Source organism: Danio rerio, chromosome 20 (assembly GCF_052040795.2).
Source record: "Danio rerio strain M-AB ecotype USA chromosome 20, GRCz13ab, whole genome shotgun sequence".
NCBI classification, from domain to species: Eukaryota; Metazoa; Chordata; class Actinopteri; order Cypriniformes; family Danionidae; genus Danio; species Danio rerio.
In genome coordinates, this window is record NC_141040.1 from 621057 (window position 1) to 639395 (window position 18339).

At 42.6% G+C, this 18339-nt stretch overlaps 2 protein-coding genes across 4 annotated transcripts in view; one reads left to right on the forward strand and one right to left on the reverse strand.

Annotated features, from left to right (window-relative positions):
- Positions 1 to 18339, reverse strand: part of lats1 (large tumor suppressor kinase 1) — a 777671-nt gene that overhangs the window by 73143 nt on the left and 686189 nt on the right. The gene's annotated exons all lie outside the window — the stretch shown is intronic.
- Positions 126 to 16913, forward strand: smyd2b (SET and MYND domain containing 2b). 3 transcript variants are annotated; one of them, XM_087297722.1, is made up of 13 exons: positions 126 to 327; positions 2403 to 2466; positions 3607 to 3717; positions 3790 to 3850; positions 4966 to 5090; positions 5783 to 5850; positions 8025 to 8127; positions 10959 to 11069; positions 11543 to 11663; positions 12430 to 12604; positions 13579 to 13687; positions 15244 to 15339; positions 16760 to 16913. In XM_087297722.1, exons 1-12 carry the CDS (start codon positions 152 to 154, stop codon positions 15322 to 15324), a joined length of 1305 nt encoding a protein of 434 aa, XP_087153848.1. In that variant the 5' UTR covers positions 126 to 151; the 3' UTR covers positions 15325 to 15339; positions 16760 to 16913.

The window sequence follows — 18339 nt, forward strand, 5'->3', positions numbered from 1 at the left end:
CCCTCTACCCTCCGATGGGCGTGGTTTTAAGTACTGCTTTGACACAAAACTCATACATATTCATACATGCTCCGCCCAGTGAAACTGAAAATTTCTGACACCTCAGAACGACCGAGTCCACTATTGCGCATTGAGATCCTGATTTGTGTGTATGATGAAGGCAGAAGGCATCCCGGGCATCGAGCAGTTCGCCAGCCCGGGCAAGGGCAGAGGTCTGCGGGTGAGCAGAGCATATGGAGTCGGTGAACTACTGTTCTCGTGTCCCGCATATTCATACGTGCTGTCTGTGGGAGAGAGAGGACTCATCTGTGAACAGTGCTTTACGAGGTCGGACAGTCACTTTTTTAAACTTTAAAACACATTCTGTTGAACATTGTTTATTCATTAGGTGATAATGTTCACTCTTTTAGAGGTGAAGTTTGTAACTTATTATTATTATCACTTGTTATTCTAAATATTGAAATCAAATTAGCAGCCAATGAATATTAAAGAACACTGTTTACAGCCATTTAAATAGTGCTAATGTTGTTTTGAAGTCATTCTTACATGACTGAATATTCAAGTATCATAATAAACAATTTAGGGAACGTTGTGGAACTAATTTACGACTTTGTGACCGCAAAACCAGTCATAATTGTCAACTTTTGGAAATTGAGATTGATATGTGAAAATGGTTTGTTAGGATATGACAATATATATATATATACACACAAATCTGAAATCTGAGGGTTCAGAAATATCTAAACACAGAGAAAAAATATCTTTAATTACAGTAGGCAATGCACAAATTGTTAGTTTAACATGATATAAAAAAAACCTATTATTATTAAAGATATTTTCTTAACATACAACTTATTTGGCATGAAAATAGAGTCATTTTGACCCAAACAATGTGTTTTATCTGGTCAAACTAAGATATTTTTTGACCCAGGGTCACATTTGCAAACTCATCTTGTAATAAAGAGGATTTTTACATAATATTTACAATTGAGTACACGTTACGTGAATTAATTAGGTTTTGTTTTATTTGAACACTGGTAAAGCTGAATGAATGACTCACTTTAACAGCACGTGTAGCGCTTCAAACAAGCTTTGTGTGTTTGTGTGTGGTTAGGAGAGAGAGATGCTGGGATTTATCTTGAGTCTTCCACTTTTAAGATTCATTATTTACACATCAGTTTCTCTGATTTTAGATGCATCTCTTTTTTTATGACAAGAAGCTTATGACAAGGGCTCGTCTAAAAATACAACCAAATGTCTAAAAGCAGCTGAGCAAATCTTCAGGACATTTGCTCCAGCCCGGGTTGAGTGGGTGTAAGTGGCAGCGCCTGTCAAGCGTAGCAGACACACCGGGACAGCTGCTGAGGAAAGGCTGCAGCCTTAAAGGGACAGTCCATGCAAAAAGGAAAACTAACTCACAGTTTACTCACCCTCGTACGGCTTTAAACCTTTATGAGACTCTTTTTTATGTTAAATACAGAAGAAGATATTTTGAAGACGGCTGAAAACCTGTAACCATTGACTTCCATAGTAGGAAAAGCAAATACTATGGAAGTCAATGGTTACAGGTTTCTAGCTGTCCTCAAAGTAATGTGCTCTGTGTTTGGAACACAAACAGGTTTGGAACAAGTGTCAGAGTTTTCATTTTTGGGTGAACTATCCCTTTAAGGCAGGGGTGTCCAAACTCGGTCCTGGAGGGCCAGTGTCCTGCATTGTTTAGCTCTAACTTCTTTCATGACACCTTTTTGGAAGTTTCTAGTATACCTAGTAAGAGCTTGATTAGCTGGTTCAGGTGTATTTAATTGGGGTTGGAACTAAAATATGCAGGACACCGGCCCTCCAGGACTGAGTTTGGACACCCCTGCTTTAAGGGCCTTTTCTGTTGTGTTTGGTGCCAGCAAATTTCAAGAATTCATTCATTAATTACTGATTGTTTTGTTATTTCATTCATTCATTTTATTCTCAGCTTAGTCCCTTTATTAATCAGGGGTCGCCACAGCGCCAACTTATCCAGCACATGTTATACGCAGCTGATGCCCTTCCAGCCGCAACCCAACACAGGGAAACCTATTCACACTCATACACTACAGCTAATTTAGCTTATTCAGTTCCCCTATAGCGCATGTGTTTGGACTGTGGGGGAAACCGGAGCACCCGGAGGAAACCCAGGCCAACATGGGGAGAACTTGCAAACTCCGCACAGAAATGCCAACTGACATAGCAGGGACTCGAATTAGTGACCTTCTTGCTGTGAGGAGATCGTGCTACCCACTGCGCCACCATGGCACGCTTTTTTGTGATTTATTGAGTGTAAATGAACTTGTTAGTTTAATAAGTAGTGATGGCGGTGTGTTTATTCAGAAACACTGATTGGTTGTGTGTTTATTCTTTATTGTGTGCAGGAAAAAGGGTCTTGCCAAATGCGGAAAGTGCAAAAAAGCGTTCTACTGCAATGCGAACTGTCAGGTAAAACACTCACAGACAAATAATCATCCACTTCTAATTCTACACGAACAGACTAAAGCGGTGAGAGCAGCAGATAATAACTGGTCTTCTAGTTGATGATGTGTAAGAGTGTGAGAAGGTGGATTTCTCTGCTGGATCATCTGCTGATCTGCATCCCAATCATCACCAATACTGCAGAAGACCTACTGGAACCAGCATGCACCAAGATTCTCACAGAAATCAGTCAAGTCTGGTGAAGGAGACATCATGGTTTGGGGTTCATTCAGTATGGAGAGATCTGCAGAGTGGATGATCAACATCAACAGCCTGAGGGATCAAGACATCTGTGCTGCCCATTACATTACAAACCACAGGAGAGGGACAATTCTCCAGCAGGATAGCGCTCCTGCTCATACTTCAGCCTCCACATCAAAGATCCTGAAAGCAGAGAGTGCTCCAGGATTGGCCAGCCCAGTCACCAGACATCAACATTATTGAGATGATGAAGGAGGAGGTGTTGAAGATGAACACAAAGACTCTTGATGAACTCTGAAGGCTTTCTTCTTCATTCCAGATGACTTTATTAATCAGTGATGTGAGTCATGTCAGAGATGTATGGATGCAGTCCTCCAAGCTCATGATGGAGTCAGACACAATCTTCATTCTGTCTCCACTGCAGCAGGACTTTATATTCTATACTGGACATTATTTCTGTTCAGTGATGAGACTTTAGTCTGAGCAGAGTCAGAGCGCACTGTCCTCATCAAATCAGTCAACATCAACACATGATCAGATTTATTGAGCTCAAATCAGCAAAATCTAGAGGCCTTCACCTTTCATAGAGACACTTCTGACACCAGATCAGCAACTAAAAGAACAGATATTATCTGCTGTTCATAAAACTTGAATAGGAGATAAGACTTTTGTCAGGTAGTGTACAGTGTTCATTTGTGCATCCTAAAACTCTCCATTTATAATGTCTTTAATTTGCTAACATCATGTTCAGCAAGTCTTGGCATCAAACCTCTAATACCCGATGGCTGCTTCTTTTTTTAGGCCTTTCTTATGCTAATGAGGGAGACTGTTTTTATCAAATGTGATTACAAAAAGTTGGTCCCCTTTAACATTAACTCACCTGCCCGTTTTGTCTGCATTTGACAGAAAAAGAACTGGCCCATGCACAAGCTGGAGTGTCAGGCCATGTGTGCATTCGGAGAGAACTGGCGCCCCTCAGAGACGGTGCGACTGGTGGCCAGAATCATCGCCAGGCTGGTCAGATACATCTAGAGTTGTTTTACTTATATACAGAATCGATGAGTGTTTGATGTGTGTTTGCTGATGCAGAAAGCTCAGAAAGAAAGAAGCCCGTCAGAGATTCTGCTGTTACTGGGAGAAATGGAAGCCCGTAAGTACTAGAAACCATTAAGCCCATCTGTCAAAGAAGACTTTCATGGTGGACGATTGAAATATCTCAGGACTTTTGATAGTTGATTAATAGCTACCCAGGCTCATTCTGAATTTATAAACATTCCTGGAGAGTGCCAAATATGTTGCAGGAGCTACGTTTTGTTGCAGATTTTGTTTTTGTGAATCCACCAGAGGCCGCTGTGTAGGCTATTTTAGATCTTAAGTTTCTCTCGCGAGTGCCATTCATGCCTGCTGTTCGCACGTAAATCCACCAGAGGCCGCTGTTGACTGACTGACCAATCGACTGACCAACCCCCCTCCTTCCCTAAACCCAACCGATAGTGTTTTCAAAAGCAATTCAGAAAAAAGAAAAGCCCTCGGCTGATTTTTACCACATGTTCAGTTTTTACCACATGCTCACCCTGTTATTTTTTTGTTTTTTGTATTTGTCTTACCTGCTTTCTGGATTTTTCTTTGCCATACTCGAACCTCGTCGTCGCACTCAACTTCACTCCATATCACAATTCATACACAGCGAGCCACTGAACAAACTGGTAACAGCGGAAAAGCTGTCTATAAAGAGGTATGCTGTCAGCTGGTAGCTTAAAAAGAAACAAGCCAGCAGCTGTGGCGTATTGCCCCGTATTTAGAATTTAAAGATGAAATGCAGCCATACGTACCTCCGGCTACATAATTTATGATCTCCAGAAATGTGTATAGGGCTACGTTTTCAGAATGTAGCCTATGAGCATGGTTACCAATACTCGAAATTGGTTCTCTGCTTTTGACCCTTCCAAATGGACACACATGATTGAGAAGCGATAACACACACATAAACAGTGAGCACACACCCGGAGCAGTGGGCAACAATTAGAGGTTTGTTGTCTTGGTCAAGGGCACCTCAGCTGGGTGTTGAAGATGTCTTGATACCTCATTGGCTCCCCCATACTCGATTCCTGCTGGGACTGGGAATCAAACCTGCAATCTTTCGACTACAAGTTCAACTCCCTAACCATTAGCCCCCAGAGTTGCTTATTAATTTCCTCATGATTTCTGGCTCATATTGCATGTTTAGCATTTATAGCTAACATGTTAGTCTTCATCTTCTGACAGACCTGGAGGATATGGATAATGAGAAAAGAGAGATGACTGAAGCACATATAGCCGGTCTACATCAGTTCTACTCCAAACACCTGGACTTCCCTGACCATCAGGCCCTGCTCACACTATTCTCACAGGTAAAGGCTGAAATTTACCATTTACCATAGCCGAAACGGTATTTCAAAGTTTATATTAAACTTAACATGTATCTGTGTGGAGTTTGCATGTTCTCCCTGTGTTTACGTGGGTTTCCTCCGGGTGCTCCGGTTTCCCCCACAGTCCAAAGACATGTGGTACAGGTGAATTGGGTAGGCTAAATTGTCCGTAGTGTATGAGTGTGAATGGGTGTGTATGGATGTTTCCCAGAGATGGGTTGTGGCTGGATAAGTTGGCGGTTCATTCCACAGTGGCAACCCCAGATTAATTAAAGGGACTAAGCCGAAAAGAAAATGAATGAATGAACGTGTGTGTGACTATTTTGAAAACGTGAGACACCACAAAGTCAAAGCCAGCCGCATCCATCGCAAATGCGCAAAATGCAGGATATACAGATTAACATTTATTCAGAGGCATAAGGTCTGTTTATTTGTTTCTGAGCATATCTGTTGTTAATTTATTGCATTTATTTGCTAAATATTTTCGTAAGAGAGAGAGAGAGAGAGAGAACAATTTACTCAGTGAATTACTAACTAATAAAAAGCAGCTAATGAGGGCTTTATTGAGCTAAACATCTGAGTTAATGCTATGTTAATATCAAGAGCTGTTTTTTTTTGTTTTTGATTGTTTTTATTTTGTGTTAATGTGCTTGTCTTGTGTCTAATTTACACAGGTTCACTGTAACGGCTTCACTGTGGAGGATGAGGAACTCTCAAACTTGGGTTTAGCCATTTTTCCAGAGTATGTCCAGCTTCCACATTTATCCTCATACACAAGACAAGTTCCTCATAGCTGATTGAATCAGAGCTGCACAACATGTAATTTCAGCATCCATATCGCAATATGCGCATTTGCAATCGTCACATCATTGATTATTCAGTCACTGTCAGTCTCCTCAGAAAAGCATGACGCTCTGTATGTTTCATTTGCATCTTCTGCTCTGTTGTGTCTATCTATGCTTGTCCGTTGTTTATTCTACTTTAGGCAGATTCACTGCCCTACAGAATCATCCAAAATGACCAATTCTTTCCAAATAGATCTGTTCAATTATCTGGGGAAATTGTGTTCATATCACAATATACAGTATATTCTTTTATATTTCACAGTTGTCTTCATGCTTTACTATCCCACATAGCAAATGTTTTCTGGCCCAGCCTCGGGCCACACAATAACTTTTCCCTCGGCCCAAGTACTGCAAAGAATGATGGTTTTAAAGTGGCCCATAACTGGATTAAAGTCAAGGGCCACACATGGGCCATAACCAACCCGAATCTCAGCAAATATATCATCCTTAACTGACCCTGAATTGGGTCAAAACAGGTTTATTATTAGTTCTGATTCTCAGATATAACCCACATAGCAAACAGACTTGTGGTTTGATTATGCAACTGCCCTAGTAGCAAAGAATTCTGGCCCAGATTTGGCATAAAGCTGGCACAGCAGGCATTCATCCGGCACTGGCATACAGCATGTGGGCCAAACATGGCCCGGGTTTGGCAGAGGTGGCACCGTCTTTAAGGCGGCACACAAGATCTGGGCCAGATAAAAAACGTAGTATTTGGCCCAGAATTAAAAATTTGATTAGTGGGCCATGTGAGTTTGGCCAGTCTTGACCCACATTTAAAATACAATAAAATCATTTTTGATTAAAGAAAAAAATTCTACCAATCAGGTCACTTTGAGAAAAAAGCACGCCCATAGTGTGCCTTAAGCGCATCACTCCATGGGTTTATCAATTTCATTGCAATCGTGACACACCAACCTATCTGGCCCAGTTCAGACCCAGTTATGAGTTATTCACTTGGCTGAGATTTGGCCCAGATATGGTCCATGTTTGGCCCTTGTCTGGAAGCCGGATTTGGTCCAGTCATGTACCGTAATTCACTGAGGCATGTGGGCCAAGCAAAACCTGATTGTGTGGGCCAGAGCTGGGCCAGAGAAATTTTGCTATGTGGGTGTTGGCGCTGACATGCATGATGGCAAACTAGATTTGGGCCAGTTGTGGATGGGAGGTGTGTGACCCAGACCAGTGTAGCGATTGTTCAGGTAACTTTAGGCTGGGTTATGGCTTTGGGCCACACAATAACTTTCCTTCGGCCCAAGTACTGCAAAGAATGACGGTGTCCCATAACTGGACATGGGCCATAACCGGCCCGAATCTCAGCCAATTTATCATCCTTAACTGGCCCTGAACTGGGCCAAAACTGGTTTATTATTGGTACCAATTCTCAGCTATATCCCACATAGCAAACAGACTTGGCCCAAATGTGGCCTGATTATGGAACTGCTGTGGCCAGATCAGTGTATTGTTCAGGTAACATTAGGCTGGGTTATGGCTCAGTTTTTGGGGTTTGTGGTTGAAGACTTATGTTGATATGGGTAACTTCCCACATACCAAATGTTTTCTGGCCCAGCTCCGGGCCACATAATAACTTTTCCCTCTTGATTGACGGTCGTGAAGTGGCCTATAACTGGACAAGACAAGGGCCACACATGGGCCAACTACGGCCTGAATCTCAGCCAATTTATTCCCCTTAACTGGCCCTGAAGTGGGCCAAAACACGTTTATTGGTACCGATTCTCAGCCACAAGTTTATACTTTAACAAGAAACCCCAAAAACTGAGCCATAACCCAGCCTAATGTACCCTAAACAATGTGAACAATCTGATCTGGGCCACCCTCCTCCCATCCACAACTGGCCCAAATGTAGTTTGCCGTCCTGCATGCAGTGCCATCATTGCCATGCATGACCCTAATTTGTCTGCCTGTGACCGGCAGCACGCCAGCAGTGCCAAAATCAGGCCACATTTGGGCCAAGTCTGTTTGCTGTGTGGGATTGCACTTGAACATCTTGAGGCTTCTTTAATTTAATTTTCAGCCCCCATAATCCTGTGCTGTTCTCCTGCTCTTCCAGCATTGCCCTCTTGAACCACAGTTGCTCTCCCAATGTCATAGTCACATACAGAGGCATCAACGCTGAAGTACGGGCCGTGAAGGACATCAGCCCAGGGCAGGAGGTCTGTATGTCACTGTCCTCTTACCTCTATCAGTCTTAAAGAGATAGTCGCTGTCGTTCGCACAGCGGGAAGTCATAGCTCTTTATTTAAATGATTGTTCTCTAGTCGCTGTGTGGCTCTTGTAATGTGAATGGGGATTTAGTGAGATTTACTGCAAAAGCTTTTATTAGACATCACCATTGTGGAGAACAGTGTTTACTTGAGCTCCTGTGTTTTAGGTTAGCTCCTCTTTGGTTGCTGTTACTGTTTGTTGTAGCACAAAAATATTGATACGATCAGAGTAAATCATCATGTATTAGTGAAATCCACTGATCCTGCAGCTGAATTTAATCACTGATTATGATGATAATAATGTGACACTGATCTTATTATTTTGATTATAGTATTATTGCGATTCTACAGCTTTGTACACCTGAAACACAATATTCTTACCGGCCACTTTATTAGGTACACCTGTACCACCAGAAAGACAACAGTAACTCAAATAAAGTGCGAATCATCTCAGACTGGTGAACGTGACGATGAGTTCACTGTACTCAAATGGCCTCCACAGTCACCAGAGCTCAATCCAATAGAGCAGCTTTGGGATGTGGTGGAACGGGAGATTGGCATCATGGATGTGCAGCCGACAAATCTGCAGCAACTGTGTGATGCTATCATGTCAATATGGAGCAAAATCTCTGAGGAATATTTCCAGTGCCTTGTTGAAGGATTAAGGCAGTTCTGAAGGCAAAAGAGGTCCAACCTGGTACTATTAAGGTGTACCTAATAAAGTGGCCAGTGAGTGTATATATCTCAACAATGGTGACAAGCTTCATGCAACAGTGCTTCATGCTTGCCGAGAGCAACATAAGACTCATCCATGACTCCCAGCATGCACTGCAGCAAGAAATATGTCATCATTGAGGTTGAGATGCATACTTATTACTGATGTCTGGGTGTTTAAAGTGTTTCAGATGCTCGGTGTGTTCATAAAACCTCATCATATCACTGCTGGGTGTCATTCTACTGAAGCACAGAATGATTATTATTATCATTGTCTTTCTTCTTCCCTACTGAAAACAAACAGCTTAAAGTCTAAGCTGGTCAGGCTGGTTTTAGCTGGTCACCCAAGCTGGTTTTAGCTGGTTTCCCAGGCTGGTCATGGCTGGTTTGTCAGGCTGTTTTTAGAGAGGTTTTGGGCACTTTTTAGCTGGTCTTAATTGGTTAGGTAGGTCTTAGCTGGTTTTAGCTGGTCAGGCTGGTTTTAGCTGGTCAGGCTGGTTTTAGAGGGGTTTTGGTCACTTTTTAGCTAGTCTTAATTGGTCAGGTTGGGCTTAGCTCGTTTTAGCTGGTCTTAGCTAATTTTAGAAGGGTTTTGGCCACTTTTAAGCTGGTCTTAGTTGATCAGGTTGGTCTTAGCTGGTCTAAGCTGGTTTTAGCGGGTCAGGCTGGTTTTAAAGGGATTTTGAAGACCACTTTTTAGCTGGTCTTAGTAAGTCAGGCTGGTTTTAGCTTGTCAGGCTGGTCTTAGCTGGTTAAGCTGGCTGTTCTTATCTAGTTTTAACTGGTCAGGTTCACTGGTCTTAGCTGGTTTTAGCTGGTCAGGCTGGGAGACCAGCTAAAACCAGGCTGGCCAGGCTGGGAGACCAGCTAAAACCAGGCTGGCCAGAATGGGAGACCAGCTAAAACCAGCTTGACCAGGCTGGGAGACTAGCTAAAACCAGGCTGGCCAGGATGGGAGACCAGCTAAAACCAGCTTGACCAGGCTGGGAGACCAGCTAAAACCAGGCTGGCCAGGATGGGAGACCAGCTAAAACCAGCTTGACCAGGCTGGGAGACCAGCTAAAACCAGGCTGGCCAGGATGGGAGACCAGCTAAAACCAGCTTGACCAGGCTGGGAGACCAGTTAAAACCAGGCTGGCCAGGATGGGAAACCAGCTAAAACCAGCTTGACCAGGCCGGGAGACTAGCTAAAACCAGGCTGGCCAGGATGGGAGACGAGTTAAAACCAGCTTGACCAGCCTGGCCAGGCTGAGAGACCAGCTAAAACCAGCCTGGTCAGACTGAGAGACCAGCTTGACCAGTCTGGCTAGGTTGGAAGACCAGCTAAAACCAGCTTGACCAGGCTGGGAGACCAGCTAAAAACAGCCTGGCCAGGCTGAGAGACCAGCTAAAACCTGCCTGACCAGGGTGGGAGACCATCCACTTCCAGCTAAAACCAGCTAAGACCAGCCAACCAGAAGGGTTAGCATAACACAGTTACAGCAACCAATGAGAAATATCAAGTCAAAGAGCCCAAACGCAGTCCTCACCCATGGTCACAGTGACTGACAAAAAGAGTTTTAATTAAACCTAATGAAAAGCAGGACCAGGTTTGGGAACAACTTAAGTAATTTGATAGGGATGATTCCCTTCTCTGACCACCAGAGGGCGACCTCAGCTAAATATTGACTTTTTCACTCTCATCTGCTCTCACACTACATTTACCACTGGATAACAGTATTATTAAACACTTTAGTGAACTCTTTTTTCCTCTAAGCTATGCTCTTTGTAACTAGGAATTTCCATGATGAAGTGAAGTGCGAGTTGGGTGTGATCATTCTGTCTGCAGTATACAGGTCACATGAGGGTTAGAGTTAGTCCAGACTTTATTCTCAAGTAGTGATTTCCACATAGCTGTCTAGAAAAGAGCACTGGATTCTGTTGGTGTTTCACTATGAGGAATGCTAATGTTGATAGATGTTAACCCAACGTCCTAGTCTGTAATTATCGTTATTTCGAGGTGTACTTACTACCATTTGTGTGTGTGTTCTCTCCCTTTCTTCCTCTCTTTCTGTGTGTGCGTGCAGATTTACACCAGCTACATAGACCTGCTGTACCCTACAGCGGACCGATTGGAGAGACTCAGAGACATGTACTACTTCAGCTGTGACTGCAAAGAGTGCTCCACCAAATCTATGGTGTGTGGAAACGCATGGGATACACTTTATAGACTGATTACACGTGGCTGCCATTGTCTTCGCTTTCGTTCTTTAAAATGACGTCCGCGTGAAATAAGCGCATTGACCTTTTTAATACAACCTGTGTTGAACCCAATTACACAACAAATGAAGCCATACAGACAATTAACAGAACAAAAAATAGTAACGTTAGTCAAAATAAGATAAAATACAAAGGAGCAGAAGTGATGTAGTGTGATGGATTAAACAGTAAAAGTTAAGCACTGTGTGCTGTGTTTAAAGTCCATGTAATCAGTGCGTAAAGATCCTCAGGCTGTGTGTGTGCTCATCACTTGGAACAGGTGTGTGTGAGCGGAGTGCATGTATGGAGTTGTAGTCCATAATGTGGCGGATTTGTAGTTCTCCCAGCAGTCTGCAGCTGCTAGTGATCATAACACCAATGCTTCTTCCTCTGATACTTTGTGGTTTTGCAGGATGTGGTGAAGATGAGTGTGCGGAAGCGGAGTGATGAAATCGGGGAAAAGGAGATCAAGGATATGGTGCGTTACGCTCGGAACTCCATGGAAAACTTCCGCAGGGCCAAACAAGACAAAAATATCCTTTGTGGTTCTTTTATAGTTGCATTCATTCATTTTCTTGTCGGCTTAGTCCCTTTAATGATCCACGGTCGCCACAGTGGAATGAACCGCTAACTTATCCAGCAAGTATTAACGCAGCGGATGCCCTTCCAGCCACAACCCATCTCTGGGAATTTTATAGTTGCATTTCTATTTATTTTATTATGCTGTTAAATAGTTATTTGAACATAAAAAGTCCATTTAATTTTATTGGTTGATATTATATTAACAAACTGAAATATTAAGGAGGAGCTATTATGCAAAAATCACTTTTATAAGGGGTTTAAACACAGCAGTGTGTGAATAAAACCAGCTTTTTAATAATAAACATGATTTAATTGTATTGTTTATAATCAGACTTGACTAAAACAGTCTGCTGAAGCACTTTTATTGACATTCTTCCTTTGTATGATGTCATCAGAGGGGGAAAGCCCCGCCCACTAGTGCCCATCTCTCCCTCATTAGCATAAGACATCAGTCTTGTTGTTGAATCTGCCACTATGCTGATGCACAGGCATCTGTAGCTCCGCCCTCTTCTGAAAAAGAGCATAATCTCATTTGCATTTAAAGCGACAGTCACCAAAACACCACACACTATGCACATTTAGGGTACAACATTGGCCATTCAAGCACTGATAAGTACCATTTGAGTACTGAAATGTATCTATTGAAAGGGTGGCCTGTTGTAACTTTATTTCTGAGATTGTAAATCACACTGTTATTGACTCTTGACTCTGGTTGACGTCCCGCTGAGCTGCTGGAGATGTGCGAGCTCAGCATTGACAAGATGAGCACCGTGTTTGATGACTCCAACGTCTACATCCTTCATATGATGTACCAGGCTATGGGCATCTGCCTCTTCACAGAGGATTATGAAGGAGCAGTGCGCTATGGGGAAAAAGTCATCAAGCCATTCACGTAAGAACATTCATGGATGCACATGCACTACCTGACAAAAGTCTTGTCGATTATTCAGGTTTTAAGAAAAGCTAATAATAACTGGTCTTCTAGTTGTTGATCTGGTGTCAGAAGTGTCTCTATGAAAGGTGAAGGCCTCTAGATTTTGCTGATTTGAGCTCAATAAATCTGATCATGTCTTGATGTTGACTGATTTGATGAGGACAGTGCGCTCTGACTCTGCTCAGACTAAAGTCTCATCACTGAACAGAAATAATGTCCAGTATAGAATATAAAGTCCTGCTGCAGTGGAGACAGAATGAAGATTGTGTCTGACTCCATCATGAGCTTGGAGGACTGCATCCATACATCTCTGACATGACTCACATCACTCATTAATAAAGTCATCTGGAATGAAGAAGAAAGCCTTCAGAGTTCATCAAGAGTCTTTGTGTTCATCTTCAACACCTCCTCCTCCATCAAATCAATAATGTTGATGTCTGGTGACTGGGCTGGCCAATCCTGGAGCACTCTCTGCTTTCAGGATCTTTGATGTGGAGGCTGAAGTATGAGCAGGAGCGCTATCCTGCTGGAGAATTGTCTCTCTCCTGTGGTTTGTAATGTAATGGGCAGCACAGATGTCTTGATTCCTCAGACTGTTGATGTTGATCATCCACTCTGCAGATCTCTCCATACTGAATGAACCCCAAACCATGATTTCTCCTTCACCAAACTTGACTGATTTCTATGTGAATCTTGGTGCATGCTGGTTCCAGTAGGTCTCCTGCAGTATTGGTGATGATTGGGATGCAGATCAGCAGATGATCCAGCAGAGAAATCCACCTTCTGACACTCTTACACATCATCAACTAGAAGACCAGTTATTATGTGTTGCTTTTACAGCTGAGATCCAACACAAGACTTTTGTCAGGTAGCATATAATATAATACATATTAGTGCATCTACCAGCATTAATATCTTTGTTTTGTCTGTAGTGTCCTCTACCCAGCATACTCTATGAATGTTGCATCTATGTATCTGAAGTTGGGCAGACTCTACATTGCTCTGGACAGGAAGTTGGCTGGCATCGATGCCTTTCAGAAGGTACAATCTACTTCAAAACTAGCTGAGCATGACCCTTGTTTCTCTCTAAACTGGTTTGACTTTCACCAAAGGAGTTGTTTGGATCAGTGGTTCTCAACCACGTTTCCCCAACACTGCATGGCTGTATCCAAAATCGAATCCTATACAGCAGCCATAGACGTTTTAAAGTGCACTTAACCAATCCTACAATGCACAGCAATAACGAGTCTACAACACATGTACAATCAACAGCTAGAGAATACCCATAATGCACTTTGAGAGTTCATGAGCAGGGCTGGCACGTCCATAGAGGCGACCAAGGCAGCCGCCTAGGGCGGCGGAATAGACAGGGCGGCGTCCCTGAAACTACCCTCGCCACCCGCGCCCTCATCCGCGTCTAGGGAGGCAAAATAGAGTGGGCCGCGTCCCCGATACTACCCTCACCACCCGCTCCCTCAGTTGTATCCGCGCCTAGGGTGGCAGAATAGAGAAGGTGGCGTCCCCTAAACTACCCTCGCCACCCGCACCCTCATTTATATCCGCGTCTGAGGCGGTAGAATAGAGAGAGGCATCCGTGACCCTACCCTCACCACCCGCACCCTCAGTTATATCCACGTCAAGTGCGGCACAATAGAGAGAGCGGCGTACCCGACACTACCCTCACCACCCGCACCCTCAGTTATATCCACATCTGAGGCGGCAGAATAGAGAGAGGCATCCGCGACACTACCCTCACCACCCGCACCCTCAGTTATATCCACATCTGAGGCGGCAGAATAGAGAGAGGCATCCGCGACACTACCCTCACCACCCGCACCCTCAGTTATATCCGCGTCTAGGGTGGCAGAATAGAGAGAGGCATCCGCGACACTACCCTCACCACCCGCACCCTCAGTTATATCCGCGTCTAGGGTGGCAGAATAGAGAGAGGCATCCGCGACACTACCCTCACCACCTGCACCCTCAGTTATATCCACGTCTAGTGCGGCACAATAGAGAGGGCAACCTCATCCTCATTTTCACTTTAGGTTTGAGGGCGGCGTGACCATCCTTTGTCTAGAGCGGCAGTTCGCAAATGAATTTACTATTTAAACAACGCGGCACAAAACGTGAAAATGACAGTTGCACTGGTCTGAAAATAGCACAAATTACGCCAAACTCTTCTTGCGCCTTATTGCCTTATTGCATCATTCATTAATTTTCTTTTTAGCTTAGTCCCTTTATTATTATTATTATTATTATTATTATTATTATTATTATTATTATTATTATTATTATTATTATTATATATCTGTAATTTGATGCAAAGATGACATAATACAAAGTGTAGCTTTATAAATGTACATACATTTAAATAAAAATCACAATATTAAAAACTTTCAAGACATTATGATGACCATTAATTGCATCGTCACCGTCTTGTAAAAGAAAGGTCCATAGGTTACTCTAAGGGGTAATGTAAGCCTTTGAAAATGACTTCTTCAACATTTCTTGTTGGCTTTCAGGTTTGGGGGAAATGCACTTTGCATTAGCTCTGTAAAGGCCAGTGCTGTGTAGTAATTGTGTTTGTTTTACAGGCGTTGACCATCATGGAGGTTGTTCATGGAAAGGACCACACGTATGTAACGGAGCTCAAACAGGAGATGAGAGATTTCTGAACAAGATTTAATAGGGTATATGCACAGTGATGTTTAATTAAGGACGTTTTCATATTTAAGATCTGGTTTCTTGAAAAATCAATGATTGATGTAAGAGATAAAGTTTGTGTCAGACCAGACAAGAAGCATCACATAAAATTCAAGTGTTCTGTTCCGTCCATAAAATATGGCAAATTTATATATATATATTTTATCATTTGAATTTATATATATATATATATATATATATATATATATATATATATATATATATATATATATAAATATATATATATATATATATATATATATATATATATATATATATATTTTTTTTTTTTTTAATTCATTCATTTTCTTTTCAGCTTAGTCCCTTTATTAATCTGGGGTCGCCACAGCGTAATGAACCACCAACTTTTTCAGCTTAGTCCCTTTATAAATCTGGGGTCACCACAGCGTAATGAACCACCAACTTTTTCAGCTTAGTCCCTTTATTAATCTGGGGTCACCACAGTGGAATGAACCGCTAACTTTTTCGGCTTAGTTCCTTTATTAATCTGGGGTCACCACAGCGTAATGAACCACCAACTTTTTCAGCTTAGTCCCTTTATTAATCTGGGGTCACCACAGTGGAATGAACCGCTAACTTTTTCGGCTTAGTTCCTTTATTAATCTGGGGTCACCACAGTGGAATGAACCGCTAACTTTTTCGGCTTAGTTCCTTTATTAATTTGGGGTCACCACAGCGGAATGAACCGCCAACTATTTCGGCTTAGTCCCTTAATTAATCTGGGGTCGCCACAGCGTAATGAACCGCCAACTTTTTCGGCTTAGTCCTTTTATTAATCTGGGGTCGCCACAGCGGAATGAACCGGCAACTATTTCGGCTTAGTCCCTTAATTAATATGGGGTCGCCACAGTGGAATAAACCAACAACTTATCCAGCATATGTTTTACGCAGTGGATGCCCCTCCAGTTGCAACCCATCAGTGGGAAACATCCATACACACTCATTCACACACACACTACGGCCAACTCAATTCCCCTATAGCACATGTGTTTGGACTTGTGGGTGAAACTGGAGCACCCGGAGGAAACCCATGCCAACACAGGGAGAACATGCAAACTCCACACAGAAACACCAAATGACCCAGCCGGGACTTGAACCAGCGAGTTTCTTGCTGTGAGGGGGGAAAGATCGGCAAAGGACCTTGAGCCAGAAATCAGACTTGGGTTGCTGTGAGCAGATCAGTGCTATATTTTGGTGCACTTCCAAAATAGTTTCACCCCAGCCTGCTGCTCCTGACGGCCCTTGTGTTTAAATGAACATCTAAATGAATGCTTAAGTCTATTTAAATGTCAATATTTGAATTTACATGATCTGTGCTGTAAAAAAAAACCTAATGAAATAAAAAAATAATCACATCAACCTTTGATTGGCATCATGGATGTGTAGCTGACAAATCTGCAGCAACTGTGTGATGCTATCATGACAATATGGAGCAAAATCTCTGAGCAATATTTCTAGTAGCTTGTTGAATCTCTGCCTCCAAGGATTAAGGCAGTTCTGAAGGCAAAAAGGGGTCCGACCCGATACTCAAAAGTGGCCGGTGAGTGTACTTTTAATTGCTCATAGCTCTGTTAGTGACTATTATAGTGTCTCATGTTAATTCTGACCTCACGGGATTTTAAGATGATTCTTTCCACATTATTGTCAAGTATCATCATCCTCAAACTCAAAACAGCCCATGTAAGTGCACTTCACACACACACACACACACACACACACACACACACACACACACACACACACACACACACACACACACACACACACACACACACACACACACACAGAGTGAGAAGTTTAAGCACACACAAGCACATCCAGAGCAGTGAGCACACACTCGGAGCAGTGGTCATCCATTATGGATGTGTTTCTGTTTGCTTTGACAGCTCTACTCTCCTCTCACCGGCTTTTCAGCAGTATGAACTGAGCGAGAGTGCTGCTGTTAGATATATCACAATGCCCTGATTTGACTAGTGACTGCAGAAAATTGCAGCTTGAATGAGGGTAGCTGTATTACATACATTATGTACCCTAATTAGGTTGTCAAGTGAAAATGGGGTGAATATTTAGCAGTCAACACAACACACAACTGCACTGTGTTGAAGTCAGTGTAGTTTTCTCAGGTCTCAGTTCTGGTTTGGTTGAATTCTGGCTGAAATGTAATATTGCTACGGCTTAATTGTGGCTTAGATCTGGCAAGGACCGCCCAAGTGCCATCATTCCATGCGGTATGTGGGCCGGATTTGAACCACATGAGTTTTGCTAGCTGGATTCCCTGCTGAAAAATCCAGCCTAAACCAGCCTAGGCTGGTTGGCTGGTTTTAGCTGGTCGACCAGGCTGGTTTTAGAGGGGTTTTGGCCACTTCCAGGCTGGTTTCCAGCCATTTCCAGCCAGGTCTTAGCTGGTCAGGCTGGGAGATGACCAGCCTAGCCAAGCTGGGAGTCCAGCCAAAACCAGCTATATCCAGCTTAAACCAGGCTGGTCAAGCTGGTTTTAGCTGGATTTGGCTGGTCATTTTCCAGCCTGACCAGCTAAGACTCTAAAACCAGCCTGGTCAACCAGCTAAAACCAGCCAACCAGCCTAGGCTGGTTTAAGCTGGATTTTTCAGCAGGGTTCATAACTAAACAGGGTTCTGGGTGAGACAAAATCTGAATATGTTATGTTAAAGAGAAAGTATAGTGCATTGTTAGATCCTGTTAAACATTTGAATAAAATTTGTTAAATTGTTTATTCAATCTTTATATATATATATATATATATATATATATATATATATATATATATATATATATATATATATATATATATATATATATATATATATATATATATATAAATCCAGCTAAACCGATTGTCTTCCCTTTTCAAAGGGAGGTGTTCTCATGTATGCTGAGCACTCTATGCCAGGCTGTAGGCTATATAGCCTAACTAGAGACAGCTCACAGATCGCCTCCAGCTGCTTAT

Coding starts and splice junctions, on each gene's coding strand:
- smyd2b (XM_087297722.1), top strand. CDS start 152: ATGATGAAGGCAGAAGGCATCCCGGGCATCGAGCAGTTCGCCAGCCCG. Junction 328..2,402: donor TGTGAACAGTGCTTTACGAG/GTCGGACAGTCA, acceptor TATTGTGTGCAG/GAAAAAGGGTCTTGCCAAAT. Junction 12,605..13,578: donor AAAGTCATCAAGCCATTCAC/GTAAGAACATTC, acceptor TTTTGTCTGTAG/TGTCCTCTACCCAGCATACT.